This window comes from Pseudophryne corroboree, chromosome 4 (genome assembly GCF_028390025.1).
Source record: "Pseudophryne corroboree isolate aPseCor3 chromosome 4, aPseCor3.hap2, whole genome shotgun sequence".
Taxonomy (NCBI): domain Eukaryota; kingdom Metazoa; phylum Chordata; class Amphibia; order Anura; family Myobatrachidae; genus Pseudophryne; species Pseudophryne corroboree.
Genome location: NC_086447.1, coordinates 367,181,154 through 367,197,182, shown reverse-complemented (window position 1 = coordinate 367,197,182; position 16,029 = coordinate 367,181,154). Strand labels below are relative to the sequence as shown.

The 16,029-nt window shown below is 43.6% G+C and overlaps 1 protein-coding gene across 5 annotated transcripts in view; it reads left to right on the top strand.

Moving 5' to 3' along the window:
* ARMC9 (armadillo repeat containing 9) overlaps nt 1-16,029 on the top strand; it is a 433,139-nt gene that overhangs the window by 205,448 nt on the left and 211,662 nt on the right. For all 5 annotated transcript variants that reach the window (XM_063916557.1, XM_063916560.1, XM_063916558.1 and 2 more), the window contains exons 5-6: nt 8,935-9,090; nt 13,570-13,662. In XM_063916557.1, the coding sequence (XP_063772627.1) occupies nt 8,935-9,090; nt 13,570-13,662 (249 nt within the window). The remainder of the gene's footprint in view (nt 1-8,934; nt 9,091-13,569; nt 13,663-16,029) is intronic.

Here is a 16,029-nt window from a genome sequence, read left to right as displayed (position 1 = left end):
ATGTTTAACATTTCTAATAATATGTAACCAGTTGGGAGCTGTAGGCTTCATCTGACATGGATCAAGTACTGTTTGAAAGCTAGGCTGGCCCCTTACATGATACTCTTCTCAGTTCACTACAATAGAAGCTTTCTGGTTCTCAGAGCTGTAAGTAGACTTTTTGGTGCCATACACTACAAAAATCTGCTCATCCGCAATGCTGATCATTTTTTCACAAAGGTAAGCTTCAAATAGTTAGAATTCTCTAGCTTAGAATTATCTACCTTTCTATGCAAGGGCAGATAGCTCAATGAATAGATTGTCTGAGTGCAATGCCACAGGCAATGGGTTTGAATCCCAGGTATGTCAGCATCTTGAAATGTAACAAAGGTCAGTGTGACTGAAAAACAGAAATCTCAAGTTGAGTTCATGAATGTTGTGTAGGTATTAACGACAGAAGGGGTCAGGGTAGGAGACGGGAGGTCAGGAGATGCTGGGCTTCAAAAAGTGTGGAAGCTGCAAGTGAACGTAAATAAAACAAATAATTGCCAAAATGCCGCTAACAGTGCCCCCTACCCTGCAGCGCTATGTGCGGTGCCCCTCTGCACACATCTAGTTACGGCCCTGCTGGTTCTCATATCTGTTTTTTTTTGTCACTGGTTATCAACTGATGTTAGTAAAATATAAGTGCAAACTGCATCTGAAAAACACTAACTATAAGCGCTGAAAGGTGCTGACAGCAACCATTGACTGAGAGTATAGCTATAATAAACTAGAATAAACTTTATTTGAAATAAAAACTTGGTAAACCCTTGTTCAGCAATTTATTAATTAAAACATATTCATCCCCTATCCCCTCAGTCAATCACAAGTGGTTTCCTATTGTAGCTGTGATGTGATTGGTGGTAAGGAGATTCCTGGAGGCTTTCTGTTTTGATCACATAAACTGAGATTTGTTGAATCCATGTTGATATGGGTGAATAAACAAAATTACCAGCACTGGGATGTCCCAGGTCTGTGGCAAAATCATTGCAATGGCATAGTGCAAAATCCCACTGCGTTGATTGGGCCATTGAAATAAATGGAGATTGACATAAAATACATAAATATAATTTGAATGCAGGTTAGTATAAGCGCAAATGGGTATGGATACAGAAAATCTAACCTTATTTTCTTTTCTCATATATTTTTTTTTTCCCCAATGTTTATTGATTTATAACAGAATAAAGAAGACAGCACACACATTATGACTGGTATCACACGGAAATACAATCCAATGGATGTGGGCACTTGCAGTTAAACATAGTCAATACAGTCACATATATAAACTCAAATGTCTAGATGAATACGACATAATCCCAGACAAACCAGACATCGCTAAATAATAGACTGTCTAAACAAGACATTTCGTAACATAAGAACATATAAAGAAAAAAGGACAGGAAAGAAAGCCGGATAGAAGAGGTAGAGAGCCAAAAAGAGGGAAGGGAGGGTAAGGGTAGTGTGGGCTTTCCATTGTCCACTCGGACCAAAGAGCAAAAGAATCGTCACCTAGCTTCAATTAACAATAAGGTCATTGTGAAAGGCTCAAGTTCAAGTCAAGTGTCGAGTATGCTTGTGAGGACTTGAATTCCAAACAAGGGGACCAAATGGCCGTAAATCTCCGATGATTATCTGGTGTTACCCGCAATTCCTCCATGGACATATACCAGTCCAGTCTGGCAACACATTCCTTCACAATGGGTGGGTCAGTAGAACGCCAGCGAACCGGAATAACCGCTTTGGCGGCGCTATTAAGAAACTTTAGTAAATTAATTTTTGTAGGTCGACAGGGGGCACGTAATGAAGTTGAGAAGCCAGAAGACAGGCTCAGAGGGAACCTCTGAACCCACAATCAATTTCGAGATTGCGATAACTCCGTCCCAAAAGGGAAGGAGTATGGAACAGTCCCACCAGATATGCATCGGGGATCCTGTTTCACTTTTACATCTCCAGCAGGTGTCTTGTACATCAGGGAACATTTAGCCAATGTGAGAGGGCACCTGTACCACCGAGATAAAACTTTAAATTGCGTTTCGAGGACTGAGTAACTAGAAGAACTTACAAAAGTGGTTTGGAAACTTTTTTTCCCAATCTTCTTCTGAGAAATCAATCTGAAGGTCACGGTCCCAGTCTCTGGTATACTTAGAGAGATCTCGAAATTTGTTCACAATCAGAAATCTGTAACATTTTGAGAGAAAATGTATCGGGCGAGATGGATCTGAGCGCACAGTCTCAAAAATCATTGAGGGTCTAGTCAGACTTGGGTGGACATTACTTCCCAAGGCAAAGTGTTTAAGCTGAAGGTATTTCCAAATCTCTGATGGAGGGAGATTCCACCTCGATTGCATCGAAGGGAAGGGGACTCTCTGTCCACGTTCCACCAGCTGGCCAACACGCGCCACCCCCATTAATTTCCAGGAGTCAAACCCCCGGCATGAGGCACCCGGCGGGAAATCTGGATTGTAAAACAGTGGAGTCAGAGGAGAGTATTTGGAAGAAATATACGTGAGAACTCTGAGCCTATTCCAGCGTGAGAGTGTAGGGCCAATGGTAGGATGTGCAATGATTGGTATCTTTGAGCGCCATGGGTAGTAAGCAATGGGAGCAGGCAGAGCTGCCTCCTCAATGAGTGTCCATTGTTTGGTGTCATGTGAGCGTGACCATTCCATAATCCTATGGAGAACAACAGCATCATAGTACAGTGAGAAATGCGGTAGCTGAAGACCACCCATGTGTTTACGACGGAAGAGTATGGCATGTTGGAAACTAGGCTTTTTGTCGCCCCAAACAAAATCTCTAACTGAATTGTGTAGGTCCCTGAACCAAGTTTTGGGAATGGAGACTGGGTGCACCTGGAGGAGATAAAGGACTCTAGGCAAAACGTTCATTTTAATAACACTGAGTCTCCCCAACCAGGATAATCTCCCGTTACCCCAGTCCCGGAACTCGGAGCGAAGTGTGGCCAGTAGTTTTTTAAAGTTTTCATCAAAAAGGCGCGATAGGTCCTTATTTAATGTGACCTCCAGGTATTTGGGGTGGTATTCATGTGACCGCCGGTCAGCTGACCGACAGTCACATGACCTCCTCCACTAGCCCGACGGGTCACTGTCCCGATGGTCGGCATGCCGACCAACAGGGACTATTTCCACTCGTGGGTGTCCACGACACCCACAGAGTGGGAATAGAACGGTCGCCACCGAGCCCGCAGCGTGGCGAGCGCAGCGAGCCCGCAAGGGGCTTGCTGCACTCGCCCCTCCCCGCCGCGATCCCGGCGTCGGTATGCTTCCGGGATCCCGGCGTCGGTAAGCTGACCGGCGGTCAGCAGACCGCCGGTCAGCCGTACTACACCCGGTATTTGAAGCTAGAAGGATGCCAGTGGAAGGGGAAAGAATGTTTAAGGTCGTCAAGGGCTTGAGAGGGCACTGATACAGTCAGCGCCACTGACTTAGAAAGGTTAATTTTAAAATTCGACAGGGAGCCATATCTATCTAATTCGGACATCAGATTAGGAATAGATATCACCGAGTTCGATACGATAGCTAGTAGGTCATCTGCGAACAGCGCAAATTTGTATTCTCTGTCTCCCACCATGAGTCCTGAAATGTTTGGGTTTAGCCTAATGGATCCTGCCAAGGCCTCCATGCAGAGAATAAAGATTAGGGGCGATTCTTTTCTCATTTTTAAATAAGTGTTTTAAACTCTGCATTTCTGTTAAAGATGTGAGTTAGACACAACATGTACAGTACAAACCTGTGTGTGACCTATTTTGCTGCATAGGAGCAAGAAACTATAAAGGGTTCTGACCCATTCTTTGCACTGGCTTCTGTTGCTGCTTTTTCTGCATTATTCCTGCGATCCTCACTTCCCTGCACATTATAACAGCCATTACACTATTGTCCTACTGTACACACACTTCACTTCATAGGCCTTCATGATGCAGGTCTTTCCTGGATCATTTCCTAACTAACCAGCTGATCCTTCAGAATCTTTGGCTCATTCCCCTATTCACCTTACTGCCGCTGTCTATTGCGTTTTTGCAATCCCTCAGATTAACTAAGCTTAAAACTGGCTGAAACCGCAGACAACCCACTTTTCACAGCACAAATATCCATCCAGATTTTACTCCATTAGAAGGACACAAACTACCAAGTTTGAAACCTGCTGCAAAAATCGCCCAAAAAACTGAGTTGCCCCTTAGAGGTCTGAAGAACTGCACAGATCCCTATGATCTATGCAGCCTTCTCTAAGACTTTTCCTTAACCAATCCCCCTGTAAATACATAACCAGCAATATGCCTTTAAGCCTAGGCTGGCAGTGGAAAATCAGGTTGACCTAGAGCACGGGATCACCCTAAATTTTCTCTTAACCAGCACTAGGCTTTACCAGCCATGGCTTATGGAATTCTAGTAGAGGGTCCATGTAGTGTGGTTTCTACTTGCCAAAGTGCCTACTAGGCCATCCATCACCATGCTTGAATCCCTAGAGGAATTCAGTCAGCAAAAAAAAAAGAAAAAAGTATGCCCTCCTAGATGAACCAGCTCTGTGTTAGAACTGCGGGATATTTCCCATACCTCTGGTGCGATGAGTGTGAGCTTAATAAATATTGTATAAGAATAGAATTAATGGTGTTCTTTACTTGCACCCTATAAGTACCTGCAAGCTCCGTTAAATAGCTGCCAGGGCATACTGGTACTTGAGGAGCCACAAGTGCCAGCATACACTGGCATACAGGATCCACTATCTTACCTATGCTTAGAAGCCTAGTGTTGGAATTTGCCATTTTATTTTTTTTATTTTTAATAAAAAATAAAAATCCTCTATAGAAAACTTTAATAAATTCAGTCACTTTGATCGTGAACCTTCCGTCAATTTGCAGAAATGTCTATCCGTTTTAAAACGTGGCCTAACCTGCCGCTTAGTAAGTTTTACCCTAAGTCAAATGAAATGATCTGTAACTAGTAGATGCCTTTTGGTACCAGTATAGACTTTGCATGCATTGCTGTAGTGTAGCCCTAGTCCTCTGCGTCTTTAGGATGTTTGGCTTCTGCACAGAGCTTCACGTGTGACTGGATCTATGAGCGAGAATGTGTTATGTTATGTAGAGACTAACCTCACATGATTTTGATCCAAGGTGGGATATACATTAATCCGCCTTAGTAGATTTAATAGCTCTTTTAGCAAGATGGATGGGTTTGTAAACATAGAGTTGGAGAACTGTGTTCAAATGCAGTTATTACAGCATAAAAATTCTTTCAGTGAACTGAACGATTCATTTATATGGATGTAGTCAGAATAAAATGGTTTTAGTAAATGATCTAGTGCAATAGAGTCTACATTCTAAAATGTAAAAATGTTTTCTCTCTGCAAGTAATAATCCGTAGGATCACATAGGGGTGGACATGCAGGAAACTCCAGACACGGGTGTAGAGCTACTGTACCATTCTAGGTTTTCTTTCCTATAACTCAGAGGGTGTCTGCTCAGTGCATACATTCCTTCTTACACGTCTGACTGATGATTTTACTGAATTTATCTTAATTTATGTGTCAGTCTCCGGTGAGGCTTGCTTTTCTTGGCCCATCAAAGATAGCTACTCATATCCTTGTCATGGCAACATTTGAATGGTCTATTGTCTATGATTATTAATGTCCTCTACTCCCATTTTACTTGGCTATATTATTTCTGTACTTCCCTTATATTTAATTTTATGCTGCAATAGGCATATTTTATGTTATGCTGCAATAGGCATGGGATACAGATAACTGATAAAATTAGACCATAGTGAAGGTATAAAGTAAAGTGTGTCCCAGAGTCATTTGTACAGATTTGTAAGTAAGACATCTGGTCACCACTAACTTGAGGGGATACAATTATATTGCCGGCAGTCGGGATCCCGGCGTCAGTATACCGACGCCGGAATCCTGACCACTGACTATGCCGAATGCAACTTGAGTTATAATTTGTCTTTAGTTTACTTCAAACTAGTGTTTTACCATAAATGATGCTGCAAGTGTTAGGGTCGCGTTGGGTATGTTTGACCTGTGGTCAGGAGACTGCCGGTCATAATGCCATCGCCTGGATCCCGGCAGTTAGATGTCCCAGCAGTTAGATGTCCGGTAACAAAGCCGCTCACTACGCTCACCAAAGGTTCTATTCCCACTCTATGGGTGTCATGGAAACCGTAGAGCGCAAAATAAGCATAATCAGGCTTGGTGTAGGCATTTTGGGTAATAACTTCCACGGGTTGTATATTCCACCCTCACAAGGTACCAGCTAAGGCAGCCATCTTGGGCACACTACGTAGGGTTACCCTGGGTGGAATAGGTTACCCTCAGAAGAGATGACAAAAAAATGGGGTGATTACAGCATCCTAATGCTCAGAGTAGGGTCCCAATAAAACAGTCAGGTCCACGTATTTTTCATACCATCCACGAATGTACCAGATGAGGCAGCCATGTTGATCACACTACAAAGGTTACATTGGGGGAGGTGAACCATAGAAGGACCGAAGGCATGTATGGGAAAACTGACACTTTTGTAGTCATATGATATACCCTGCATTTAAAGATCCACATGTTGTACACCCTGTCCTCGGACAAACTATTCAAGGCATCCATTAGTGGTGCACTACGTAGGTTGCCGCTGGCAGTGTGTGCAATCAGTGGAGGTACACATTACAGGAATAGCACATGGTGGGGCACAAGTATGCTGTAAGAAAAAAAATCCCATCATAGTAAACCACATTTCTGGTAACCGATGGAAGATAATTAAGGTATACCTACTTTTGGGCCACCCTGTGCTTCTGCTTTTACATAAATCTTGATGGCAGTTATAAATGCTGATACTACCCTCCCAGTGGCAGCCCCCCTTTTCCTCCTCCATTAAGTACAGCAGTCTCTCACATGGTTTATTTGGAATGGTAGAACCCCCTCCACACACACACAAACACTGCCTATTTCTAGTGGCAGTAGAGAACACCATGATATCAAGTTTTATTACCTAGCTGCACATTTTTCCCAAATTTCCTCCTCATATTTCCCTCTGGGGACCTCATCTTGGCTTGATATTGAGTCCAACTGTATACACTCCCCAGATCTCTAACCCTAGGCCGCAGCATCCCTTACATTCCCAGCTGATTTCAGTTCATGCAGGCTTTGGCTTTCCAGCCCTCCAACTGAAATCTTTCACCCATACCCTCAACTCTTGATTATTTTTACATAGGACACTTCTTATGCTCTGTAGCACAGATCACACTTTCTGCGAACTCACTCCTTTTGATCGCCTTTTTAGATATCGCCCCACATCCAAAGGCATGATATCTTAGGTTTATGGCATCCATCTTGATGCTGTTCTCCCTGATCAAAACCCCCATGAATCATCCTGGGAAACAGACATTTCTAGCCTTCCAAGGAAGTCTGGGAGGACATGAGATTAGCTATTGCTAAATGTTCCATCTCCACACACCTTTAAAGAAATCTCCTATAAACTACGCTACCGCTGGTACTACACCCCAGCAAGACTCTCAGATGTTTCCCTCTGTTGGAGAGACTGTGGCCACTGCGGTTCCCAAGTGGACATGTCCTGTGCTTGAGTCCTTTTGGGCAGCAATCCATACACTACTGAATAGCTTATTTGAATCCGCAATACCAAAAAAATCTGTGTGTTTTTCTCTTATGTAACCCTCCTCCTGACCTTTTGAACATTCAGCTAAATTGGCGTCCCACATCTTAGTCACTGCTAACAGGTTCATATCTCATAATTGGATGAATCCTTATCCTCAGTCTTTCTCTGCCCTAAAATCCCATAGTGTCTGTGGAGAACATTACCTATTACCTCCATGACAGAGGCCACATATTTGCTCTGGTCTGTGCTCCTTGGTTCTCACATAAGGCCACCCCCTCACCCTCGCTCCCTGCTCCTCCAGTTGACCTATATGTGATGTGACAATACATACTCACTCTTTTACAATTCTTCCTCTGGCTGTTCTTGACTTCTGCCCCTCTTTTTTCATAATCTTTTTACCATATACGAGACCCTATTATTGCAGCTTTCTGTACAATTGTCAGAATTTCTGATGTCCTTTTACCCTCTTACCTCTGCCCCCTCCCCCCTTCTCCATTTCCTTCCAGTTTTGTAACACTTCCCATCAGTAGCGGCTTCTGTCAGTGGACTGCAGCGCTCATCACACTTTGCATGGGGAGGGGGGGCTAACACTTCTAAATATACATGCAATGTTGTATGTGATATATGTGCTGGCTGCCTGTCCCTGGGAATCAACAGCGCTGAGTGAATTACAGCCACCGCTGCCCTCGGGACGCAGCATTTGGCTTCACTTCTCCTCCTAAGCCCGACCCCAGACTCCCATTGGCTAAAAGGAGAAGGGAAGACGAATGCGGCATCCCCTGATGCAGCAGCTGCTGTAAAACACACAGCTCTGCAGTTCCCCCTACATGTTAGCCCACCACCCCACCCCTCACGTGCAAAGCAGCCATCACCGATGGGAAATGTTACAATACTAGAAGGAAAGGGGGAGAAGGGGGGGGGGGGGAAGAGAAAACAGGTCAGAGGATAGAGGGAAAGTAACATAGTAAATTTTGACACTATAAAAAGGGTCTCGTATATGGTAAGAAGATTAGGAAAAAGAAGGACAGGAGTCAAAAACAGCCAGAGGAAGAGTAGTAAAAGAGCATAAAATGCACTGTCACATCACATATAGGTCAATTGGAGGCGCAGGGAACATGGGTAAAGGAATGCCCTCATGTGAGAACTGTGGAAGTATGAATGTAGTGTTTCTGTTTTTTTACATTTTAGTTCCACTTTCTAAATAATTTTGTTTTTGCAGCATGTACCGCAATATGTTTTTAACAATAATAAATAACATTGATACAGCATGTTATTTTGTGGTTTATTTTTAGGACCGAGCTGACTGTGATGAGAGGATTTCTCACTTCAAAACGTACTTGGAAACCAGCGGAGCAGCACTGAGTCAGACTACAGAATTCCTTCCATTTTATGCCCTTCCCTTTGTTCCTAATCCAGCTGCCCATCCATCTTTCAAAGAGCTTTTTCAGGTAGCTAAAAACTTGAATTGAAATACCCGGATGGAAAATATGTCTGATTTATTTATTACATCTATTTTAGGAGTCTATTTACTAAGCCTTGGTTGGCGATAAAGTCGCTGGAGATAAAGTACCAGCCAATCTGCTCCTAACTGCTATGCCACGGGCTGTGTTTGAAAAATGATAGTTAGGAGTCGATTGCCTGGTACTTTATCTCCAACGACTATCTCCATCCAAGGCTTCATAATAGACCCCTAATTCTTTAATTCATCAAATTTTTGATTAGAACAATTTTCTTTCACGAGACTACAATTAGTTTACCTGTCAGTAATACACAGGAAATAGAAACACTTGAGTACCGATTCATGCTAATATGCTCTGTTGTAACCCCTTTACTAATAGACATGTCACTGTGATCTTAGTCTGAACAACAGTCTGTACAAAACACTCGAGGCAATCTGAGAGGCACTCAAGTTAGGAAACAAGTCTAGAGTACTCACAGGATATGTTTCTTGAGTATGATAAAATGACTCCATGGGTCAAGAGACTCTACATAAAGTGCGACCCTCTGGGGAACTATTGCCAAGTGTCTGCCAGGTTTCAGCGACTTATGTGGTGGTATGATAATAAACTAGATCTTGTTTATTATTATATGATGACTGAAAATACATATTTTGAACATAGAAGTGATGCACATATTCCAGCAATCCTGTTTTGCTTAAGTAGTAGTGCAGTAAATATTTATAATCTGATCCAAAAATAATCTTCACGTTAAAAAATTGTTTCTTATAATAAATACTAAGCTATTCATTTACAACATGTTTACATAAAGAAGAAAAGGAATTGCTACACACAATTATTCGTGAATAAGTTAATGTTTAAATGCAAAAAAACAAACCATGTTGTCATAGAAGAAAAACGTATTCCTAATTACAGATGGCACCTTCTTTATCTTTGCCTGCTTAGTCGCAGGCGTGCACTCCCGGCGTGACTAGGCGAACCATCCGCCTAGTCATGCCGGGAGTTCATGAGCCTCTTCCAGTTGAGACCGTTTCTGTCCGGGCGCGCGGACGGAGACGCTCTCCATTAAAGGGAAAGGAGAGCATCTTCGTCCGGGCGCGCGCTCCCGTCCTGACGGAGACGCTCATAGTGACTAGGTGTGCCCAGGCGGGGGCGTCTAGTCACAGAAGACGGCAAGATAACGGAGGCCCCATCTGTATAGACTAAAATCGCAGAACTTGCTACTGCTTCAAATCGCCTGCTGAAAGCCGCCCAGCCAATGAAGTGCCACCCAGCGCTGCGTTCCAATTTGAAATGTGAACGCAGTGCAGAAATTGTGTAACATCGGAAATACCGGTTGCCCCCTTGCATACGCAGCAATTGCAGGTGACGTCGCCCGCCCCAATAACTGCCATGATACGCCAGCGTTACCCACACCGCTCCCGACCATCGGCGTGTTTGCTGCCCTCAAACACAGGCCGTCTGTCAATCACCATGCAACCGCATCATGCAGGGCTGCAATCGCATTGTGAAAGTCCGCACGCGCGTGATCACAGCACATGCGTAGACTGCCATTTGGCGATTTTTGCAATTTTACAACTGATGCTAAATAACCCCCAATGTTTGCACCATATTCATGAAATCTAGTTTTGTTATTGTAATAGTTCTGCGTATGGAATGGTAACAATTGTTCTCCCACCAACAAAGTAGGATTCTGTTGATGCTTTGCATTAAAAGGGGGTATCTATCTATTAGCTGCAAAAACGTGGCTTCACGATAGAAATGAGGGTTTTGTCACTAAGCTCAAAAAAACCCTATCCAATTGTCTGCAAAAATGGACCCGCCATAATTCTCCATAGGCTTCACCACAAATTGGTTTTCACCACCATTTGGTTTAGAACCACTGGGACAGTCCTCTGAATGACTAATTCGGTACTTAGAAGTTTTTAATTAGCCAATAATGACATGTAATTGTTTTCGTGAAAAAGTGCAAAGTGATTGAAAGGTACATGACAGGTATATTGGGGAGCTTTATGAGTGGGAGAAGTGTTTTTAGGCTAAAATTACCCAAATATCATCTTCTACCCGTTTTTATGTACCCCTAATTGATTTTTAGCACTCATGAAAAAAATGCGTATTACAGCCATTTGTCCCAATTTAGCTATTTTTATTATGGCCACTAATACACTTTTATACAGTAATCTTATATTACTGTAGTTTAATCTTATTTTGTGGTACAGACAGATTTCTCCATTTTCCCCTACACTTTTCACTGGTTTTGCCGACTAAAATTATCATATGAATCCAATGTTTGCACTTTTACAATAGAGTAGGTTGATAACCCAGAGTGCGCATATTTCCAAAATGCCGTTTTTGCTGCACTTTTTGCACGATAACCGTGTAAAGTTGACCTGCAATAAATTTCCTTGTTTTTGTGGCTAATAGGATACCAGCCTTACACTGACATTAAATGAAGTACATCTGTGAGCAACACTTTGGTTCCTCTTCTGTTACTGTTGGGTCTTGGTTGTAAACTGCTGTGGCAAATGAACGGTTATTGGTGTTCACAAGTCTTGCTTACGCTTACATAATACATTAGAATTTAATTCTACATTAATGTTTTTAAAATGTATTCATTTTCACATACAAATGGGTTTGCTTTTCTTCCAAAACTCTCCTGCTTCTGCCAGGGAAGCCAGAGCCATTGTGATATACTGTAGTAACATTGTGGAAGGAGACTCGTTGGCTGTCTCTTGCCAATGCATTTACATTGTAACCTTGGCTGCGTTGCTTTAACCCATCAGATGGACATTGTGAGCATGTTCCATTGCGCCGAAAGTGTAAGGATGGCCACAATCACCAGTATTTCTAGAAGTCCTGGTTTCTTTCTGTTTTCCCTGTTATATTTCCTTTGAAATTCCCTGTCAGAATTTGCACTGAAATGCTGTGGTACTGTACATACCTAACATTAAAGCTGGCAAAAGCTAAAAAGGTAATTTTACCTGATTTCCAATTAAATAAGTTAGACGCATTTTCCACAAGGGTGGTGTGATGGAGGATTTATTTGCAAAGTGATGAACAGTTTGGGAGCAGATATGGGAAGTGGCGGCAAAAACTCATGTGTTGTGACCATTATCTGGGTGTGCAATCCCACAGCTGCAGTAGCTCCGACGTCATACTCTCGAAGCCAAACTGCGCCACTGCTGGGCTACTCAGAAGTTCAATAATTGACTGAACTGTGACCGATGCTGCATCTTTGTATGCAACCTGCTTGGGCTTGCAATGTTGCCGGTGGGCACCTCCGTAAATATCCAGGTGGCTGCAGCTTTAGCTGACATCTCTGATCAGGCCATATATCTTTATCAGAAACCAATTTCCCTGTAATCGGGAGAAAATAAACTCTAAAAAGTGCAAACCCTGCTTCTGACATTTGGTCATATCTATCTATACATCTTTATAAATTAAATCAGGTATGTCTGTTTGTCTGATAGAGATAAACTCTGACACCGCTGAACTGAGTATGATAAGGTTTTCACCATTGTGTAGGTGATTTTCCCAGGCAGGTTTTAAGCGAAGTATCATCACAATTGGTCGTTAGGGGTCTGTGGGCGGGGAGTGTATATATAGGTGTGTTTATAATGATAGAAATCCCACTAACACGACAGAGCTACAACTGTATCACTCCACAACTGTAAACACATCATTCACTGAGACACTACTCACATAAAAGAAGCACATCCCTGCCTTGGTGGCAGCAGCACATCACCGCCTGGCTGACAGGAGCACATCACCACCTCGGTGGCAGCAGCATATCACCGCATCGCTGACATTTTTTTCCTCCTACTGTGTATCTGTTACACACTACATCATCTCGCGGAAAACTATTCCGTATCAAGAGGGACCATTGAATAAGATAGATATACCACTCGTGTGTGTGCAGTCAAGCTATGATATACACACGCCTTGGGTGGTTGAACACACTCTGCCTTCGGCTTTATATGTGGTTGAGCTTGAATAAGAATCACACTGATTCGAAAAGTTGCTGTTTGCACAATAACCACACTAGTTTATTGCATCTAATCTTGACTAACCAATCCTTATTAAGAATAATGGACTCTATCCATCCGTCCATCCATCTCCAAGCGGAGCCGGGTGCTGCAGATAGTTGCCCTATGATCTGGGAAAAAAAACTATAAGTAGAAATCCCTCTTGCAAATGTGAAATGTTCAGCGTTCCGGTATATTGAATCATCACATACCACCCGCCCTATCTGTGAGCTCACTGAGATTCTTTAACTTGAAGAGAGCTTTGTGATGGGGTAAATGGGAGTTTGTGATGTCTGGGATCTCACTTCCATGTTTACAACATTCTCTGCTTGTCACACTTTGAGATTATCCATGTGATGCTTTAGAATTCCCATTGCAACACCATGTGTTCTGTGCTCAAAAAGTGTGTATGTTTTAAAATGTATATATTGTGGTACATTGACAGGATTCATGGGCTCCTGAGCTGAAATTGAGATTGGAAAAGTTCTTGTCGTTGACCCTGAAAGCTGGAACCACCCCCCGTCTTCTTACATTATATGTATCCTTTGCAAGATTTAGAAGCGGACAGACGTAGTTCTCTTTGTCCGTACGTAATGCTGCTATCACTGAATGTGCATTGGTTATATGTGCAGGCGAGCATCTCTTATATGATAAACAAATCAGTCATGCAGGATGTTTAAGATGATGTTACTGTTTGCTTAGCAGCTTTGGATATGAGAAGTTACAGAGAACCTGTTAAATGCACACTGAAGAATTGTGTAGATAGGCGTGGGAGGAGAAACCATTTAGGTTCAGAACTGTACAGTTCTTGAGCCCCCTAGTGGCCTTTACTGAAACAAATTAAGTTCCAATTGTATATAAATCAATTTTAGGGTAAATTTAGAATGTATAGTGCTGGAATGACAGTTTTCTCTGACGTCCTAAGTGGATGCTGGGGACTCCGTCAGGACCATGGGGAATAGCGGCTCCGCAGGAGACAGGGCACAAAAGTAAAAGCTTTAGGATCAGGTGGTGTGCACTGGCTCCTCCCCCTATGACCCACCTCCAAGCCTCAGTTAGATCTTTGTGCCCGGCCGAGAAGGGTGCAATCTAGGTGGCCCTCCTAAAGAGCTGCTTAGAGTAAAAGTTTTGTTAGGTTTTTTATTTTCAGTGAGTCCTGCTGGCAACAGGCTCACTGCATCGAGGGACTTAGGGGAGAAGGAGTGAACTCACCTGCGTGCAGGATGGATTGGCTTCTTAGGCTACTGGACACTAGCTCCAGAGGGACGATCACAGGTACAGCCTGGATGGGTCACCGGAGCCGCGCCGCCGACCCCCTTGCAGATGCTGAAGAGAGAAGAGGTCCAGAAATCGGCGGCTGAAGACTTCCCAGTCTTCTTAAGGTAGCGCACAGCACTGCAGCTGTGCGCCATTGCTCTCAGCACACTTCACACCAACGGTCACTGAGGGTGCAGGGCGCTTGGGGGGGCGCCCTGGGCAGCAATGAAAGTACCTATGCTGGCTAAAAATACATCACATATAGCCCCTGGGGCTATATGGATGTATTTAACCCCTGCCAGGTTGTCAGAAAAACGGGAGAAGAAGCCCGCCGAAAAGGGGGCGGGGCCTATTCTCCTCAGCACACAGCGCCATTTTCCCTCACAGAACTGCTGGTGGGAAGGCTCCCAGGCTCTCCCCTGCACTGCACTACAGAAACAGGGTTAAAACAGAGAGGGGGGGCATTTTTGTGGCGATATTATTACATATTAAGATGCTATAAGGGAAAACACTTATATAAGGTTGTCCCTGTAAAATTATAGCGTTTTGGTGTGTGCTGGCAAACTCTCCCTCTGTCTCCCCAAAGGGCTAGTGGGGTCCTGTCCTCTATCAGAGCATTCCCTGTGTGTGTGCTGTGTGTCGGTACGTGTGTGTCGACATGTATGAGGACGATGTTGGTGAGGAGACGGAGCAATTGCCTGTAATGGTGATGTCACTCTCTAGGGAGTCGACACCGGAATGGATGGCTTATTTAGGGAATTACGTGATAATGTCAACAAGCTGCAAGGTCGGTTGACGACATGAGACGGCCGGCAAACCAATTAGTACCTGTCCAGGCGTCTCAAACACCGTCAGGGGCTTTAAAACGCCCATTACCTCAGTCGGTCGACACAGACAACAGACACAGACACGGACACTGACTCCAGTGTCGACGGTGAAGAAACAAACGTATTTTCCATTAGGGCCACACGTTACATGTTAAGGGCAATGAAGGAGGTGTTACATATTTCTGATACTACAAGTACCACAAAAAAGGGTATTATGTGGGGTGTGAAAAAACTGCCTGTAGTTTTTCCTGAATCAGATAAATTAATTGAAGTGTGTGATGATGCGTGGGTTTCCCCCGATAGAAAAGGCGCTCACACGCTTATCAAAACAAGTGGCGTTACCGTCTCCAGATACGGCCGCCCTCAAGGAGCCAGCTAATAGGAGGCTGGAAAATATCCTAAAAAGTATATACACACATACTGGTGTTATACTGCGACCAGCGATCGCCTCAGCCTGGATGTGCAGCGCTGGGGTGGCTTGGTCGGATTCCCTGACTGAAAATATTGATACCATTGACAGGGACAGTATTTTATTGACTATAGAGCATTTCTATATATACGAGATGCACAGAGGGATATTTGCACTCTGGCATCATGAGTAAGTGAGATGTCCATGTCTGCCAGAAGATGTTTATGGACACGACAGTGGTCAGGTGATGCAGATTCCAAACGGCACATGGAAGTATTGCCGTATAAAGGGGAGGAGTTATTTGGGGTCGGTCCATCGGACCTGGTGGCCACGGCAACAGCTGGAAAATCCACCTTTTTACCCCAAGTCACATCTCAGCAGAAAAAGACACCGTCTTTTCAGCCTCAGTCCT